The sequence below is a fragment of the Rhagoletis zephyria genome, unplaced genomic scaffold (genome assembly GCF_001687245.7).
Source record: "Rhagoletis zephyria isolate East Lansing unplaced genomic scaffold, Rhagoletis_zephyria_1.1 Rzeph_scaffold_00251, whole genome shotgun sequence".
Taxonomy (NCBI): Eukaryota; Metazoa; Arthropoda; class Insecta; order Diptera; family Tephritidae; genus Rhagoletis; species Rhagoletis zephyria.
In genome coordinates this window covers 324,385-338,420 of record NW_016157335.1, presented here as the reverse complement: position 1 = coordinate 338,420, position 14,036 = coordinate 324,385, and the positions used below count along the sequence as shown (strand labels likewise).

Sequence of the window (14,036 nt, the reverse complement as noted above, 5' to 3'; positions counted from 1 at the left end):
GCTTCCTGACACTCCTCATCGTACCAGTTGTTCTTTCGGGCTCGCTGAAATCCGACTACTTCTTCGGCGGCGGTACTTAATGAGCGGGAAATGTGGTTCCACTGCTCGCATATGTCGGTTTGTTGAAGAGTGCTCTCTGAGAGCAGGTGTGAGAGTCGAGTAGCGAAAGCGCTAGCTGTCTGTAAAAAGTAGACTATAAGATATTAAAAAAGGCAGTAGTCCCAGCGCGGTTTAAAAATTAAACCCAAATTGTTGACCGTGTAGGCACCGAAACTACCATGTTTTCTTGCAGTTTTCTAAGTTCATACGAAGAGGAGACTTTTGAAAGTGTATAAATAAGTATTATAGCGACTTTTGCAAGAGTAGTTAACATTTCATATTTTTTTTAGAATATAGAAAAAATTTTCACTCTGTTGTTAGTGTACATGAAACCCACCAAAACCTAAAAATCGAAAAAAAAAATTTACATAGCGCACTTTGAAAGTGGACTACTCAATTGTTGAATATGCTATCTTATTTGTCCCTTCTTTTTATACATTTAAGGAGCGGCTGAATGGTTTAACGATGTTAGCGGTACATAATGATGTACCGATTACAACACAAGAAGTAATTGAAAAAGTATGTGTTAAGCCACGAAGATTAAAAATCGCTTTATAAGTAATACGATTTTGTAGACTTGTACATACATGTAAATAGATACGCGTAAATATATAACTATGCAGATACATTCAATGTGTAAAAACTGAAGTGTATACTAACGAAACTTCTACAAAACAAAACTGGAGTACACACTGATTAATTAAAATGGTGTAGTAATTTAATTTTTTAAATTTAAATAAGTAAAGCATGAATTCCCCATGGAATAACCGAGTAGAAAAAAAATATATAACGGTAAAAATGGCACATACATACATATATGAAAGAATGCCCACAGGCGACGCCTCTAGCCATTGTGTATCACAATTTTAAGTTATCGATGGGAATTTTTTTGTAATCCCCCCCCATTCACCAAATCCTGGCTACGCCACTGGTCAGTATGCACATTAAAGTTACCGCTATTTACTAAATATAGCTCAGGAAACCTTCTAGAAATTTAAAGTTACACAAAAAGAAATATAAAGAATATTCTTGCAGGTCGCAATAGATTCAGAGATTATGACTTGAACCTAGAGTTTGAAGATCGGTAATTTTCTAAATGTAAGATCAAAGCATAATAATAGAAATGTGCATTTTTTAATATCAGTGCAATGCAAGCTGTTGTTTTCAAAGTACTGTTGACGATAAATTTTACCGAAGAGATAATGATTATATAATCAAAACTGTTCTTATGAAACTAAGAAAAAGTAGGTTTAATCAGAATTTAATATTAGCTTAAACGTGCGTTTGACATTTACGATAATAAAATTATAGTTTAAAAAAACTAAAACCTCCCTATTATAATTGTCATTCGTACTGTCATCATTGTATGTAGCTTGAGAATAGAAATCGCTGCGTCTTTTAGTCGCATCAATATTACATAGTTACATCCCGAGTTAATAAAGGGAAGGTAATAATAAAAAAGGAAGGTAAAAATAAGAAATGCATACATACATTTACGCATGCACATATGTATATAGGTAAGTATATTAACCTTATCTGTCAAACGCAAGCCTTTAGACTTCCTCGCGTTACATACAAACAAAAATCCGATCTCCTTATCATTAATGTTTGCCTTTTTAATAGACATCTGTATGTGCATCGTCATTGTAACTAACGAGACACTAGAGTAAAGTAAAGAAAGCTTTTAAAACATCGAAATCTCGATACTTTGGATGAGCTGTCAAAGTTTATAATAAATACATTCCTTCGTGAAAACCATCTATTTGGTTTGGATCCTTTTCTAATACTGACGACGATGCATGCTTAAATATATACATATGCACATAGCTATAATAAGTAAGTAATTTTAACAAACCTTTCACTAGAGCATTGACGTAAGCATGCTCCACTTGCAAGGTGGCTAATTCTTTCTCCAATTTCAAATGCCTGTACGTGCCCCAGTTACCATTTTTAACCACATTTAAAGTCAAATCTTTCACTAGTTGTTCTTGATAAAATGGTGAAGTTAATGAGAACTTTTCAGCATTTGCGTCCTGAATAAAAACGGTTCTAACAAATTTACCACCATTCTCATATGTGACACACGTGGTTAACCCCACAGCTCCAAACAGTTCTTCTCCTTGGCAGACAATGTATATGTATTTCTCTTCTTCACCTGCCTTTACAAGTGCCAATTTTAAATCCTCTAACCAGTCAAATCTTTTCTCGGTTACGTTGATAATCTCAGATTTTCGTTTGCTTAAGTCAACAGCACGCCTTGTCACGACGAGAATTCTAGAATCGCCTTTGAATAACTCTTGTACAATCACAAATCCATATTTGGACAATACGGCGGGACCAGAAGTTTTATAAGAATTAACACTTTCGTCAAATATCAAAAATCCATTATCTTTGATACTGGCAATACTATTTTCCAAAACGGCTGTATCAGGGCGAGAAAGTACGTCGGTTCCAAACAAGAAGTTGCAGTTCTGCTCAACCGGCTCCTTCGCTATATTTTTCGAAATTACTCGAACACCAAAGTCGCTTAAAGCGGACTTAATGCTTTCCTCATCTTTACTTGCAGTAGCCACAGAAATATCGGCAGCAACCGCAGGTTCTCCTTCAATGAATTGCACGAGCTTTCCAGCCGCCAAAGATTCGGGGTTTCGGCCATTTCCAAGTTCTACTCCCTTAATTTTGAAGGAACGCTCGGCATTTTCTATAACAAGTTGGATTGCCACCGAGAGAGCATGCGATCCTGCCTTTCCTGAGTTCTCGTGTAGCTCTGAATGATTTAAATTGGGTATAAACGTGTACCGCTCTAACGTTGGAGGGTTTTGGGCATTTGGACGTTTCTGCGCTAACGAAGCTTTGAGGCCTCGTAATTCAACACCTCCACTTTTGATAACATTAATATTGCTATACATATATACTGGTATGCCGACTTTGGTAAGGTCTTCTTCCGATAGTTGTGATAAAATTTCTAAATGTTTGCTTGGATTAATAACCGCCTTCTCAATGCGAGTCGGCAAGTAAAGCTCACGCAAATCCTTACTCAATATACTAAACTGTAACATGGTGTCCATAAAACTTATCCAATTGTCCACCCATTGTAGTTTACCAGCACGAGAAGATATATCTGATGTAACGATTCCACGAAAACTTCCTCCATAATCATAGCCACGTAGACGCAGTTCTTTATAAACATCATTTCCAACTAACTCACGGGAAATACTATTAGATGAAAGCGGTTGCAACTGTAATTCCTCTAGTGTGATATTATCGACAATTTTTATTTTTCCCGACATAGCTAAACTTCCAGCTTCGCATATCTCAAATGCACCAGTGCCATCAAAAAAGTTAATCCCGAATTTAGTAACTGTGTCTTTGTTTAAAATAGTTGCACGATGAAATATTAAGTCTTCCATGACCACAGCAGCCTTACTGAACTCGACACCGCGCATTTTTGCAAATGTCATCCATGCTAAAGTCATGTAACCAGTAGCAGGGAACAAAATACGTCCGTCGATGGTGTGACCCATTAAGAATGCATCCTCATCATTTGATAAATCGATTTCAATGACTGTATCGCCTGAAGATTTGGAGGCACCATATTTTGGAACTAGCCACCTTTGGGAATGGTCCCAGCCTATTTTTGAGTTCAACATTGGGGTTCCACGTCCTACAGGATAATAAATCGGACGCACTAAATTTTGTACCTGCGGTTGACCTCCAGCTGCATATAATTTTCCTATATTAGCCAAAAGGAATTCAGCATTATTTGGATGTCCACGTTTTACTAGGCTAATATTTAGAACGTCACGTCCAAGAGCACGTTTGAGAATAGCTTGCAATAAACCATGCGGTGCTATCTCAATGCAAATTGCGTTCGATGGAATATGTTGTAGCGCCTCATAGAATAACACAGGAGACAACATATTATTCACATGATAAGCTGCTGATGACTGCTTGGCAACAGGAGTATTCCAAGCACTTTCTGGAATACTGCTGCTTATCCATAGTTGTGTGCGGTTTTTAGCAGTAGGAATTATTTTTTCCAACATTTGTCTCAGTTTTGGGGCTGCGCCGGCAATATATTTGCTGTGAAAGGCGAATCCAGATGAGCTAACAGCCTTAGCGAATACGCCTTCAGCGTTTAATTTCAATAGCAGAGCATCAATTGAGTCACCAGGACCAGCAATTGTGCAATTATCTTGATTATTGTGGCAAACTGGATAGCAATCTGATGGCACGCGCTTATGAGCGTCTTCCCAAGATAATCCAACAGCGGCCATTTTTCCTTTAGGCAGGTTTGATTCCTTAATAGCACGTCCTCGCCAATATGTAGCCAAAACTGCTTGATCGGCGGTCAAACCGCCATCTGCATACGCACAACCCAACTCACCAACGGAATGCCCAACAATACCTTGAGGATGGATACCAAGTGAGGATAATAAGTCTGTAAGAGCAACTTGCATAGTGGTAATTGAAACAAATGAGCTCACAATATCACTGAATTTTTCGTCGGTGGAACGCGTTAATATCTCAAGCAGGTCGATGCCTTCGGGGCGCAAAATTTCAGCGCAACGCTGAACTGACTTTCTGAAGATATCAAATTGGAGGAGGTCCTTAGCCATGCTTCCCCATTGACTGCCCATACCAGAATAAACAAACCAAATTGGGCGCGTTTCTTCAGAAAACTCAACAACCTCACGTTGCACGGATCCTTTGCTAGTGAGAACATCGTAGCCGCGGTAGTAATGCAGCGAAATGGGTTGGGTATGTATGCCGTTGATAAGAGCTAGATATTCATCATCATCGCGATGTGTGGTGGCGTCTTCAAGTAAATCTTGAACAGCATCCATTGTCCGACCAGAACTGATAACTAATTTTGGGGGTCCGTCACGAGGAGTTAAAATTTTTGGTTTCGGATTCGATTTAAGAATTATGTGAGCATTGGCTCCTCCAAAACCAAAAGAGTTAAGCCCAATAATACCCCCATTCCAAGGCATATTTTTATCGACCACTTTTAGATGACCATCTATCAATCCGTACAGGTCAGGATTGGGTTTGCTGTAATGCAAATTGCCCGGAATTACGCCTTCTTCCATCGCAATCAAAATCTTAGCAATGGAACAAACACCAGACGCGGGTTCTGAGTGGCCCATATTTGATTTAACTGAACCAATTAGTAACGGATTTGTGCGATTTTTGCAAAAGAAGTCCGTAATTGAATTGACTTCTTGCGGATCTCCGACTTTGGTGCCAGTACCGTGAGCTTCAACATAAACGACTTCATTTGGATCCAAGTTAATTTCTTCGTAGGTTTCACGGATCAATCGATTTTGCATACGTCCATCAGGATATGTTATGCCCTGTTCTTTAAACCCATCGGTGTTTGTACGTGCATTCAGAATTGAAGCATAAACTCGTTTTGCGGCAGAAGTTAGTTGCAAAAGCAGTACCACAACGCCATCAGATCGAACGTAGCCAGCTCCCGTCTCGTCAAAAGCTTTGCACATGCCGCTATCACTCAACATATTTAGGCGTCTAAACTGCAATGACATCTCTGGTTTTAAAACCAAATTGGAACCACACACTATGGCAGCATCACATCTTCCAGCTCGCATATCTGAAAATGCCTGGGATAAGGCATACAAAGAACTGGAACATGCGGTGTCCACTGCAAAGCTAGGTCCTTTCAAATCAAATGTGTAAGAAATACGATTCGCAAACATAGCGCGTGCGCATCCAGTCAAACCGTATCCATTGACACGATCTGCATTTTCAGTCCAATGAGCTTCCGTCTCGGAATTAGATACACCGATATATACTCCGGTGCGTGTACCTCGCAACTCTGCAGGGTTAATACCAGCATCAATAATTGCCTCGTATGTAGATTCGAGTAACATGCGCATTTGTGGATCCATACATTCAGCCTGTTTTGCCGAAACACTGAAAAATTGTTGATCGAATACTTCCAAGTCATCTGCTTTAATTTTTCCAAGCCTTTCAGGCAAACCATAGAGACCTGCAATGTAACGCAGAAATAAATAAAAAAAAATAGGTTTTACTTATTTATTTCCAACGTTTTGTATCTTACCTCGTTCCCAACGCCTAGGATCATCATTGACTAGGTCCACACCATCATAGAGATTTCGTTTAAACTCTTCAATGCTTGAACTCTCGGGGAGCCTGCCAGAAAAGCCTGTTATAACGATATCGTCGTTCATAATCGCATTGCGGTTGTAGTGTCTCCCAATAGTCAATGGAACGCTACGGTCGTTGTCGGCTATGATATCTTCGGCGAAACGGGCTGGCATATTGTTAAATTTTATAATCTGCCCCGGTTCTTGTGAAAAATTGGACGCTGAAGAATTTTGCTGATGTTTGTTTCGACGTTTCTTTCGACGATTCGAACGTGAACTTGCCTTTTTTTGTAATGTTGGCGAAGTTTTATTCTTAACTGCAGTAGTTTGTGACTTGCTATTTTTAAACGTGGATTGTAACAGCGTGGAGCTGAAAATATACATTAGTTTGGCCAGTTAGATTTTTATTAACTACAAATCCAAAGTATAGTACATACATATACATATAGGGAGGTTCCATGGGAAACTGAACCTCAGTGCAAAAATTATTTTCTTTATAAAACTAACAAACGTGTGGGTAAGCCATTGGTAAAAATCTTGAATAAACCAAAAAATAACAAATTAAAGCTTTAAATGCACTTTTTTTTACCTTTTTTCCGTTTTGAAACCAAGTTCTAAGTAAATTGATTGAGTGAGTTTTAAGTAGGTTGTGTTGAAAGTACTGTAAAATAATTTACGCTTCATAATTCAAGTGTTTGGTAAGAAAAATATACATATATTAGAACCTATCTGATTTTAATTAAAAATTAACTTTTTTTTTCTTTTTATCTTGATTATTCACTTCACGGATGCAATTGAATTGAATATTTACCAATATATACTACTTTCGTTGACGTTTATGGTAAGATCAGTTAAGTTTCTATTTGATTTTAATATTTTTTTCCCTCAGTGTACACAAGTTGTCAAATGCGAAAATGAAGAAAATTTCAGTAAAAAGCCACCGCCAAATTGCAAAACCCCGAACAAATGTAAACCAACGGCTATTGTAAACATCGTTTTACTTTTTTCCTAATTGCGATTATAACGGGCTACTCTTCTTCTAGCGTGATCTTGTATTTTTGGTTCATATTGTTCTTGATAGTGTTAATGGATGTTTGGTTATGCATAACGTGACCAACTATCTCATATCTCAAAGAAGTACAGCTTAGGTTGGGTTAAGTTAACGCCGCGAGCCGATTATGAAATTTTGAATGCAGCTAATTTCGATCCCTGAGAGCTGTTCAGAAGTGCGAGCCAAAATGCTTCCAACTTAGCCTCGCGAAGGTTGGACAATGTAAAAGAAAGTGTGGAGATGATGCCACTTCATCTTCCTCTTGACAGCTGATACCAAAGGAATTCCTAGTCTCACCGAACTAGCCTTTGAGAGGTAACATGTTTGAAAGTGCCCTATAAAAACATTTGCTGCAGCAGAGAAACGTCTTCTTTTCCTTTTTTATGTCACAAACCAGGTTTCCTTTAGCCTAGTAACAGTTCGTGCTGCGAAAATTGTTATAACTACTGTGTATAAGAATTACTCTCACAATTTATGTACATTGAATATGCTTTGATATTTATTTATGTACATGATAGAAAATAATTTTTAATAATAAACTTTCAATCAGTTTGGTATGTTTCTGGTTTCATTGTGCTGTTTAAGGATTACAATAGGTTATGGGCGACTCACGTAAGGACGTACCCTTCGGGATCCTCCAATTTAATGGTACAGGATATGAAAACTGGAGTTTTCGTGTAAGGATGTACTTGGATTCATTGAAATTGTTGGAAGCTGTAACTGGGCAAGCTCCAACCGTTTCTGGCGCAGAAGTGGAGAAATTTAATGAAAAATGCAAACGAGCGTAGTCAATTATGGTGGGCTGCATATCAGATGAATATTTGAATTACGTAAAGGACAAAGAAACGGCTCGAGAAATGGGGAAAAGTCTGGAGGAAGTTTTTGCAGTGAAGTCTGCTACAAGTCAGGCAATTATCAGGATGCAGTTGGCAAGGCTGAAGCTCACGGAGCGGCGAACAATGAAGGATCATTTCTTGGAGTTTAATGATATGATCCGGCAGCTAAAATCAGCAGGGGCAGATTTGAAAGAAAGTGATCTAGTTTCTCAGCTCTTGCTTTCGTTACCAGAGAGCTATGATTCATTGGTTACGGCTCTCGAGAATATTAAGGATGAAGAGCTAACAATTCAGTTTGTAAAACAAAGGTTACTCGCAGAGGATCGTAAACGTATTGAACGTGGTAATTGTAACGAGTACAGCGAAAAAGGTTCTACTGCATTTGCAATACATGGAAAGCGGTATACTTTTAACGGGACATAAAAAGGCGTTTTGCAAAGTCAAGAAAGATGCGAGTCTTGCGATTGACTCAAATGAAGGCGGTTCTAATGCTGTGTTTCTTCGGCGATAAAAGGAATGGCAGCGGATGTGGAGAGTCTCTAGAAGAAGGTTGCGTAAATATGGAAGCAGGTGATATAAGATTTGTGCTAGATTCGGGATCTAGTGATCATTTGGTTAATGAGAGGGAACATTTTAAAACATTAAAGTTGTTAGAAAAGTCCATATATATTAATGTAGCAAAGGATGGTGAGGCACTGATAGCAAAAGAGTTCGGCAATATTAGCGGATATACGAATATTCTAGTTTAAATGAAGAATGTTCTTTATGTTCCTGGTCTGCGCGATAATCTTCTATCCGTACGTAAGTTAACAAAAGCAGGAATTACAGTAGATTTTAAAAGAGATATCGCTGAAATGAGAAATAGAGGAAATAATATTGCTACAGCGGAATTGATTGGTAACCTGTATTTACTACGTATTTTTAAAGGTATAGCAAATGCAAATTTATGCATGGCAGAAAAGAGCAAATTGTGGCACAGGCGTGTAGGCCATATTAATCAACAAACACTTGAAGATATGGCTCGAAAAGAAGCCGTGTTGGGAATTTCAAATGCAAAAGTATTTGTTGTATGTGATGTTTGCATTAAAGGCAAACAATGTCGATAGGTGTTTGGTGGAACGCGCGAAAGAAGCCAGCGTCCACTGGAAAGGATTCACAGTGATGTTTGTGGACCAATTACACCTAAAACGTTTAATGGTTACCGCTAATTTGTTTCTTTTGTAGATGATTATACGCATTTTTCTATGATATATTTGATCCGAAAGAAATCGGAGGTGTTTTCAAAATTTAAGGAATATGAAGCTTTAGTTTAATGTGATTTGTGTGAAATTTCAATTCTAAGGTCGGATCAAGGTGGAGAATACACATCAAACGAACAATGTAAGTTTTAAAAGGAGAAGGGAATACAAGCGGAGGACACCATTGCGTATACGCCACAACAAAATGGTGTACCGGAGAGTTTCAATCGGACTTTAGTTGAGAAGGTTTGCACACTACTTATAGTGGCAAGATGTCCGAAACATATGTGGGGTGAAGCTGCACTTACGGCTACATATCTTATAAATAGAAGTTTCACAATGGCGTTGAAAGGTAATAAAACTCCAGCTGAGTTATGGTACGGTAAAAAGCCAAATTTAGAACGATTGCGAGTTTTTGGTTGCACGGCTTATGCTTGGATATCAGAGCAGAAAAGGGAGAAACTGGACGAAAAGAGTTTTAGGGCAGTAATGATTGGATATGCGCAAAATGGATATAGACTATGGAACTTGAATAATAAAAATTTGTTTGTTGCCAGAGATGTTAAATTCAACGAATCAGAATATCCATTTGGAAATAATCATATTGAGGCTTGTAAAGAAAGAAGTATAGTAGAATTTGAGCCTACATGCATAACCGGTCAAGGAGGGGAATATCTTGCTGATGAGCAGACTGAGAATACCGGTAATACATGTGAGGAGCATGAAACAAGGCCACAACTATATGATGACGATAGATTGTATGACGCTGAGGAGGGAAACGAAGAACAAGGGAGAATAGTTGAAAATAACTTACCTAAACTGAGACGCAGTTTTAAATTATTTTAGTTATAACACAGAACAAAATCATAATAATCATCCCGAATCATTTAGTGAAATAAATAGCAGATTCGATCAGGTATTTTGGATGAAAGCAATCAAAGATGAGTTGAATCGTTTGGAAAATTGTAAAGCGACCAGTAGACATTAAGCCTTTAAAATCAAAGTGGGTGTTTCGTCTTAAAGAAGATGAAAACGGATGTCCCACTCGTTACAAAGCACGACTTGTGGCAAAAGGTTTTTTACAAAAATCTGGAATTGATTATGGAGAAAGCTACGCACCTGCTGCAAAATTACCAACTATTCGAACAGTTTTGGCTGTTGGTGTGCAAAAGGGGTTTTATTTTCACCAAATGGATGTCAAAACAGCATTTTTACATGGCAATTTAAAGGAAGAAATTTATATGACTGTACCTGAAGGAGTCCTAGCAAATGATGAAGTTTGTAAATAAGAAAAATCTTTATATGTACTAAAGCAAAGTCCTCGTTGTTGGAACGAGAAGATTAATGAATTTTTATTGTTGATCGGTTTCAAGAGAACGACGTATGATTACTTCTTATATATAAAAACTAATTGTAGCAGCATTATATATTTAATTTTGTATGTTGACGACCTGCTTATTGGAAGTAATAATATTGAATCCATTGGCGACCTGAAAAAGAATTTGCCAGAAAAATTTTAAATGTCAGATTGTGGAGAACTTAACTACTTTCTAGGAATAAAAATTGAATATGATCGTTTAAAGGGCAGTATGAAATTATCGAAAGTTTCTAGTATTGGAAAAATACTAAAGAAGTTTGGAATGGAAGAGTGCAACTTATCAAAGATACCTACGGACAAAAACTTTCAAATTATTGATAAACATAAGGAATTGTTAGGGAGTTTAATGTATCTAATGCTGTGTATAAGGCCAGATATCTGTTATAATGTTGCATATATGGGTCGCTTTCAGCAGAATCCATCAGAAGAGCATTGGAAAGCACTTAAAAGAATACTACGGTATCTGAAAGGGACGCAAAATTTTAAATTGAATTTTATTAGAAACGAAAAGAGTGATCCTATAATTGGTTATTGTGATGCAGATTGGGCATCAGCTATAAACGATCGAAACTCTGTAAGTGGTTACATATTTATGGCATTCGGAAATTGCGTCTCATGGTCCAGTAAGAAACAAATAACTGTTGCAAAATCTTCTAGTGAAGCTGAGTACGTTGCTCTTAGTTCAGCCGTATCAGAAGCTATATGGTTAAAAGGAATTTTGGAAGATATGCAGGTCCTTAACAAAGAAAACTCTGTACCCATTTTTGAAGATAATCGGGGAAGCATATTTATGTCGAAAAACATGGAAAATAAGCGATCAAAGCATATTGATGTGAAGCATCATTTTATACGTGATCATGTTGCAAGTGGAACTTTGAATATATTGCCAATAAGTACGGAAGTCCAGTTGGCCGATATCCTTACAAAATCACTTGGAACTGTACGTTTTGAAAAACTTAGAAATAATTTACATTTGTTCGATTAAGAAGGGGTGTTATAACTACTGTGTATAAGAAATACTCGCACAATTTATGTACATTGAATATGCTTTGATATTTATTTATGTACATGATAGAAAATAATTTTTTTTTCATTTTTTATTCCGAAATAAAATTTCAATCAGTTTGGTACGTTCCTGGTTTCATTGTGCTGTTTAAGGATTACAATAAAAATCTGTCTGCAATATTCGCAGGCGCCGTGTTCAACATATGTATGTACATATGTTAAGCGCCAGTGTAGGTGTGCTTCCTAATGCTCCGCTAATTCCTGTTTTACAAGTGTAGCCTTCTCTAGTGAGTTCCACCAGACGAGGGCTCCTTGAAACAATATAGGCTTAAATCTGGTTTCCTAGAGCAAATGAATTAATTTTAATTTTTTCAATAGCTCCCCTGCAGCAGTACGAGGCAACCGACACCTTTGCTACCCTTTCTTCAATGTTAGGTTTCCACGACAGCCGCCGTGGATCGCCCACCTAGTTACCTGGTTCAGGTAACCTTAAGCCAGATCGAAAAGGGTGTAATCAGTTAGCGACAGTTTTCGAATCGCTGTCACACTTTTTGAGGCAAAAACATTTATATCATGCGTCAAAAAGTGCGATAGCGATCTGAAAATTGTCACTAACTAGTTACAGAATCTCACTCCTGAAGTACGAAATATTGCAAAGAAGACCATTTGGCTGTACTTCGAAGTACGAAGTACAAGAGCGAAAAAAGAAGTACTGTACTTCCGAAAGAAATACGGTTGGTCAAATTAGGTATGCATAATGTGAGCAACTATTTCATAGCTCAAAGAAGTACAGGAACTGGAAACCAGAAATAGTATGCAAGTAATGAGAAAATGGTAAAAGCAGAATATACAAAAATGGTAACAGTGTGCCAATTCATCAAATCAATTTTATTAATTAAAAAACTTTACTATATATTATTCCAAGGCAAGGCGCTTAATTCCAGCGGTATACTAATCGTACAAGTCATGNAATATATTGCCAATAAGTACGGAAGACCAGTTGGCCGATATCCTTACAAAATCACTTGGAACTGTACGTTTTGAAAAACTTAGAAATAATTTACATTTGTTCGATTAAGAAGGGGTGTTATAACTACTGTGTATAAGAAATACTCGCACAATTTATGTACATTGAATATGCTTTGATATTTATTTATGTACATGATAGAAAATAATTTTTTTTTAATTTTTTATTCCGAAATAAACTTTCAATCAGTTTGGTACGTTCCTGGTTTCATTGTGCTGTTTAAGGATTACAATAAAAATCTGTCTGCAATATTCGCAGGCGCCGTGTTCAACATATGTATGTACATATGTTAAGCGCCAGTGTAGGTGTGCTTCCTAATGCTCCGCTAATTCCTGTTTTACAAGTGTAGCCTTCTCTAGTGAGTTCCACCAGACGAGGGCTCCTTGAAACAATATAGGCTTAAATCTGGTTTCCTAGAGCTAATGAATTAATTTTAATTTTTTCAATAGCTCCCCTGCAGCAGTACGAGGCAACCGACACCTTTGCTACCCTTTCTTCAATGTTAGGTTTCCACGACAGCCGCCGTGGATCGCCCACCTAGTTACCTGGTTCAGGTAACCTTAAGCCAGATCGAAAAGGGTGTAATCAGTTAGCGACAGTTTTCGAATCGCTGTCACACTTTTTGAGGCAAAAACATTTATATCATGCGTCAAAAAGTGCGATAGCGATCTGAAAATTGTCACTAACTAGTTACAGAATCTCACTCCTGAAGTACGAAATATTGCAAAGAAGACCATTTGGCTGTACTTCGAAGTACGAAGTACAAGAGCGAAAAAAGAAGTACTGTACTTCCGAAAGAAATACGGTTGGTCAAATTAGGTATGCATAATGTGAGCAACTATTTCATAGCTCAAAGAAGTACAGGAACTGGAAACCAGAAATAGTATGCAAGTAATGAGAAAATGGTAAAAGCAGAATATACAAAAATGGTAACAGTGTGCCAATTCATCAAATCAATTTTATTAATTAAAAAACTTTACTATATATTATTCCAAGGCAAGGCGCTTAATTCCAGCGGTATACTAATCGTACAAGTCATGTATCAAATTAAAGTGCTCGTTCTGAAACGTTACACAAACATTTCAAGTTGGCCGATATCCTTACAAAATCACTTGGAACTGTACGTTTTGAAAAACTTAGAAATAATTTACATTTGTTCGATTAAGAAGGGGTGTTATAACTACTGTGTATAAGAAATACTCGCACAATTTATGTACATTGAATATGCTTTGATATTTATTTATGTACATGATAGAAAATAATTTTTTTTT

At 37.3% G+C, this 14,036-nt stretch overlaps 1 protein-coding gene across 6 annotated transcripts in view; it reads right to left on the bottom strand.

Moving 5' to 3' along the window:
- Positions 1–14,036, bottom strand: part of FASN1 (Fatty acid synthase 1) — a 194,310-nt gene that overhangs the window by 5,158 nt on the left and 175,116 nt on the right. For all 6 annotated transcript variants that reach the window (XM_017609742.1, XM_017609743.1, XM_017609745.1 and 3 more), the window contains 2 exons: positions 6,185–6,600; positions 1,955–6,112 (listed from right to left, as the gene is read on the bottom strand). In XM_017609742.1, coding sequence (XP_017465231.1) covers positions 1,955–6,112; positions 6,185–6,404 — 4,378 coding nt within the window. In that variant the 5' untranslated portion in view covers positions 6,405–6,600. The remainder of the gene's footprint in view (positions 1–1,954; positions 6,113–6,184; positions 6,601–14,036) is intronic.